Consider the following 5990-nt stretch of genomic DNA (forward strand, 5'->3'; position numbering starts at 1 on the left):
CTTGTGACAATAATAAATAAACTTTAACTTGAAACATTTTACCAGTCTGAGAGAAAAGTAAGAGTTATTTACAAGTAGCTTAATTCCTAAATTTTATTCATAACTGATTTTAAATTAATAATTCATTAAAGTACATCATTAAAGTTATGAATCTGGAGAGAGTGAATTCTCCATTTTTGGTGCTTTGGCCTTTATGACCAATAGGTACTGAAACATCACATGTTTAGCACTGTTACTAGTTTGGACTGATTGAAGTTTGAACCAAGTTGTAATCTAGTTCTGTAAATCCAACTGTGAACTAATTCAATGATAAACTTCACTGACTGGGTGTTTGTTTGTTTCTAGTTTACTGGGAGGTGAGTTCCGTGACAAACACATTTGAAATGCCGCTGAGCGTGTTCAGTGACTTTAGTTACAACTATGGAGACAGTTTCTCTTCTTGTGACATGGGATCTGCAATGAATTTTATTTACTTTTGCTGGAAAAATGAACTTATGCTTGCGCTGCTGATGAACCTCATTGGAAGGTACTTTTTACTAAAATACAAACAGTTGAAGAATATTACAAACACTTTGGCATTTTGTGATTTGCTTTTTGTTCTAATGCTTCCCTTCTGGGCTTATTTGGCCGCAGATGAATGGATCGGGGCGGGGGGTTGGGGGGGGAGCGATGTCTTTTGCAAGATCATTATTGTCGCTGATATGCTTGGCTACTATGGTGGCCTAATGTTCATAATCCTGATAAGTATAGACCGCTACCTTGCAATTGTTCACGCTGTGTCTTCAGTCAGAGCTAGGACAGTTCGAAACAGGATTATTTCGAGTGCAGTGATGTGGTGCGTAGTTACATTCGCCTCTCTTCCCACAATGATGTTTAATAAAACGGGCAGCATTGATGGAAGAAAAGTTTGTCACACTTTCTTCCCAGAAAACTCGTCGAGTCGGAAACTTTTTCAAAGACTATGGGGGCATTTCTCCCACTCATGCATGCTAATTTTCTAGGTGGAAGAATCTGTGTCCGGGCATTTGCAGGATTTGCGCACATGTTCCTGTCGCATACGCATCTCCCAGTGCTGGATATCTGACTCATGCTGCAAACCAGTGGGAACACCAGGTAAGTACATTGTATTTGATTTTAATGTTATTTTAATGTGATTACCGGGCTCGGGGATGAATTCTTCAGGCCCGCTGGCATCTCCCACCCCTTAAGGAATATTTCACTCCACTGGGGTTCAGACTTGTTCCTGTCGTGGTTCCCCAAGACGACAACTTATTTAACCCGATTGAAACAGAGAGTCTGAGTTGTAATCCTCCAAGCAGTAGACTTTATTTTCCAGCACAAGAGAATAAAGCCGGGATGTCCGGAACATTCCACTGAACCATTCTGCTTACAGTCTTTTTATACACCTTACAGCTCCATATCTCAAGACTCTTATCTTTCTTTCAAAATTCAATCTTGTTTAGCCACCATTGTTTCTGGGTCGACCCTTTATCTATCTCGCTTGAGATTGGTCATTCATTGTTACATCTCTTTCCTTTTTGAAACCATGGTGGTTAAACCTTTTCCCTTGTCTAGACCATTCTGCTTACCTACTAATCATAGTTTAACTAGCTCAAGCCGAATAGTAAAGAAAAACATGCTGACTTTATTCTCTCTTTTGCTACTGTCACAGATCAAGTTGGACAACTGGGCAGTGTCCATTGTTCTCCCATGTGGCTACTATTTACATTCACAAATGAGTGATTACTATACTAAATTCATTGGATCGCATGCATTGATTATATCAGTTATACTTAATTACATTAAGTAACACACATTGAGCTGATTAACTATACTAGTCTTATCCCATCACCCATCCTAAATCTACTTCAAGAAAAACATTCTAATACAAGTTTCAGCTACAGTTCTTTGACACACATTCTAATACAAGTTTTGGCTACAAATTCTTTTACATTCTCCGCTTTCATAGAACCACTGGGACAAACCGGCTGGAGTGAATGGGATGCAATCACACCGGGGTCGGGCAGTGAGGGGGTGGTGCCTCAGGGCATGGGCACCCTGGCAGCTCCAGACTGGGCTGCCTGGCGCTGCACAAGGGGCAAAAAGCCCATGCCAAGGAGGCACTTTGGCACTGCATATCAGGCATGGGGCAGTGCCAAGGGAGTGGGGCCTATGGAGGCTGGGGCCTAGGGGGCGATCGGTGGGGGTGGTCCCACTGCCATTCTATCATTTCGATTGATGGGGGCTGGAGGGAGGCCAGAGATCGGGGTGGGATTGGGAGGGTGGGTTCTGGTCACCTGGGGGGGTGGGGGGGGGGGTTGCAGGGGCAGGGAGGACAGGATGGGTGGGGGGGGGGTGGGGTCTGCTGGGGAGGGGATGGGGAGGATTGTCACTGCCGGGGCAGGGGGGTTGGGCTGATGATCAGGCAGTCCAGGACAGGGGCTGGGACTGGCCAAGTCTGATCAGGGGAGCTGTGATTGGGATGTGAGGAGGTTGGGGGGGTGGGGACAGCACCCCAAGGGTCCTGGGCTGGCCAGCAAATGGGGAGGCTGACAGTTCAGAGGCCCTAAACTGTCAGCTTCCCTGGTGGGAATAGGCCACGCCATCTGAAATCTAATGATATTCGCACTGGTGGTCTCTGCATTGCATAGAGTATGGGAGAGTTTAGTGTGAACTCCCACTGATAAAACCAGCATGATTTACACTAGTTTTCCCGTGAATTCCACAATTAGAACATTTTTGCGAGAATCCCAGCCTATGTGTTGGTTTTTTGGTTCCAATGGTCGTAATGGTTTTCTGTTATACAAGAATAATTCAGACTCTGCTGAAAAACAAAAGTTATAAGAAGCATAAAGCCATAAAAATGATCATTGCTGTTGAGATAGTGTTTTTTTTATTTTGGGTACCGCACAATATAGCGACGTTCCTGGAGTTTTTGAGAGAATTGGAAGTTTTAACTGGTTGTCAACTCCGCATATATCTCAGTATTACCCAGCAAGTCACTGAATCCATCATATTTGTACATTGCTGTTTGAACCCAGTCATTGATGCATTTTTGGGTGAAAGATTAAGATTGTACCTCCGTGGATGTTGTGCTTTTGACTTCTTAGATGTAAAGCATGCAAAAACCTTCATTTTACTTCACGTCATGTTACTACCTCTGTCTGTTCACAATCTTCTGGTGACCATGAATAATCCACGGTTATGTAGTTCAACATTCAACTGTTTCTGTACATTTTAGGGGTGATGTTATAGAGGTCTACAAAATAATGCGGGGCATAGATCAGCTAGATAGTCAATATCTTTTCCCAAAGGTAGGGGAGTCTAAAACTAGTGGGCATAGACTTAATGTGAGAGGGGAGAGATACAAAAGGGTCCAGAGGGGCAGTTTCTTTCACACAGAGGGTGGTGAGTGTCTGGAACAAGCTGCCAGAGGTAGTAGTAGAGGCGGGCACAATTTTGTCCTTTGAAAGGCATTTAGACAGTTATACGGGTATGATGGGTATAGTGGGATATGAGCCAAATGCAGGCAATTGGGACTAGCTTAAAAAAAGGGCGGCATGGACAATTTGGCTGAAGGGTCTGTTTCCATGCAGTAAACCTTTGTAATTCTATGGCCTGAACTCTACCACCTCACCTGCCACAAAATCAGCACAGGTGAGAGTTCAACAAAAGAAGTTTCCATTGACCTCGGGCGTGAATGTCCAGTCTCACCCGAGTGAGGCAGTAAAATCCCACCCTGTGACTCGAATATGGAACTGCTGTAAATAGATGTATTTATGCTCTGTTCACACATTTATTTAAAACCTACGCTACTTTTAAGCCATGTCCGACCATAAAATCCATCTGCAAATCTCACACTGGAGTAAGACATAATATTTTTCATATCATGATTTGTAAGAGGAATAGCCTGACTGCTGGGTAGATTAATACAATAGCCCGTTAGTGACATAGGAAACAGTCAAGCAACACCTGGTTAACATCCAACAGGATTATTTGGTAGCACGAGCTTTTGGAGTGCTGCTCCTTCATCAAGTGAGTGGGGAGATGGGTTCACAAACAGGACATATATAGACATAGACTCAATTGCAAGATAATGGTTGGAATACAAGTCAATTACTGGTTAAGGCCCATCGAACCCACTGGATCCAAACATTTCAGCGAGTTACATAGCCCAGCCTTGTGGGTGCTCGAATGGTTGACAAGACAATTAACACAAATAGAACTGTGGATCTATTATCCAATAGTTAAAGACTAATTGTATTCTCAGGTACAGATCCTGCATCCTATTGAGTGCAATACAGTGAGACTGACCACTATAATCCCACATGCTTTACAGGTACAATCTTTATGGGATGTAAAATTTATTTTGAAAGGGGAGACAGAAATTACTTTTTTAAATTCCATCATTGGGATGTTGGGCTTGGCAATTTCAGAGTCAACCACATTGCTGTGACTCTGGAGTCACATGTAGGCCAGACCAGATAAGGACAGCACATTTCCTTCCCTAAAGGACATTAGCGGCACAGGGTATAAGTGGTTAGCACTGCTGCCTCACAGCACCAGAGACCTCAGATGGCACAGTGGCGCAGTTGATAGCAGTGCTGCCTCACAGCACCAGGGACCTGGGGCAGCACAGTACTACAGTGATTAGCACTGCTGCCTCACAGTGACAGGGACCTGGGTTCAATTCCTGGCTTGGGGCACTGTCTGTGCGGAGTCTGCAAATTCTCCCCATGACTCTGTGGGTTTTGGCTGGGCACTCCGGTTTCCTCCCACAGTCTGAAAGATGTGCTGGTTAAGTGCATTGACTATGCTAAATTCTCCCTCAGACTATACAAACAGGCACTGAAGGGTGGCGACTGGGGGATTTTCACAGTAACTTCATTGCAATGTTAATGCAAGCCTACTTGTGATACAAATAAATAGTGAACCAGATGGCTTCTTTATGATAATCGGCAAAGGGTATTAAAAAAGTCATTAGATTTTTAATATATTCAGGTTTCACCACATTCTAGGGTGGGATTTGAACCCAGGCCCCCAGAGTAATCCCCAGGCTTGCTATGACAGCCTTCCACTACAAATGAGAGGTGATACATGAACTTAATGCTGAAAATCCAGTTTCATAAAGTTGTTGCAACTGATGTGGGTTTAGGCTGAGGGTCAGCACATGTTTGTAAACCAGTTTTATTTTGTAACTGCGTTTTTCTCCCATGTTTTATTTTAACCTGGTTTTTTCCAATGGTTGTAGACAGAGTTGTTTTAGATGCAATATTCACACCTGTGAATGGCTCTTGACAGCCCTCCTTTCAGCAATAGGCAAAGAGTGGTTGAACAAACGAAGATCAGGTGATTGAAGAAATGTAAAAACCGACAGTTTTGTGACTATTGCTTCGTTAGGCAAGGGTTAAAAGTGTGTTTTTCTGCAGAAAGGTCAAAATTGCCCATCGATAGACCATGTGCCGATGGTGAAACTAAGGGACTTGGTGTCTGCAAATGATTACATGAGAACTGAAGCTAAAAGAGAAGATGCTGGAAAACCTCAGCAGGCCTGGCAGCATCTGTAAGGAGAGAAAAGAGATAATGTTTTGAGTCCAGATAAAGGGTCATCCAGACTCGAAACGTCAGCTCTTTTCTGTCCTTACAGATGCTGCCAGATCTGCTGAGATTTTCCAGTGTTTTCTCTTTTGGTTTCAGATTCCAGCATCCGCAGTAATTTGCTTTTAGTGAGAACTGAGACTGTTCATCTTTAAGAAAGCCTTGCTGACTAAGTATTAAGGTTGTTTCTTTGGCTCAAAGTTGAACTTTTGTTAACTTGCGGTTCAGTTCAACTGGCTGAAACTGATCTAAGTAGGGCAAAACTCACAAGGTGTGGGCAGGGTCAAAGGGGAATGGGAGGAGGAAGGGGCATCCACCCCTCGTAAAACTGCCTAGCAACAGCCTGGGGCAAAATGGGATTGGACAACTTCAGATATACCTTACGATACAGG

General features: G+C 43.6%; 1 protein-coding gene across 1 annotated transcript; it reads left to right on the forward strand.

Moving 5' to 3' along the window:
* Positions 1-383: 383 nt before the first annotated feature.
* LOC145354866 (C-C chemokine receptor type 4-like) lies at positions 384-3241 on the forward strand. The gene is made up of 2 exons (XM_080206421.1): positions 384-967; positions 2755-3241. The coding sequence occupies exons 1-2, from the start codon at positions 384-386 to the stop codon at positions 3239-3241; spliced, it is 1071 nt and encodes a 356-aa protein (XP_080062547.1).
* The last annotated feature ends 2749 nt before the right edge of the window (positions 3242-5990 follow it).

The sequence above is a fragment of the Carcharhinus amblyrhynchos genome, chromosome 2, assembly GCF_965287045.1.
Source record: "Carcharhinus amblyrhynchos chromosome 2, sCarAmb.v2.hapA, whole genome shotgun sequence".
Lineage (NCBI taxonomy): Eukaryota > Metazoa > Chordata > Chondrichthyes > Carcharhiniformes > Carcharhinidae > Carcharhinus > Carcharhinus amblyrhynchos.

Coding starts and splice junctions, on each gene's coding strand:
- LOC145354866 (XM_080206421.1), top strand. CDS start 384: ATGCCGCTGAGCGTGTTCAGTGACTTTAGTTACAACTATGGAGACAGT. Junction 968..2,754: donor CTTTTTCAAAGACTATGGGG/GCATTTCTCCCA, acceptor CGAGAATCCCAG/CCTATGTGTTGGTTTTTTGG.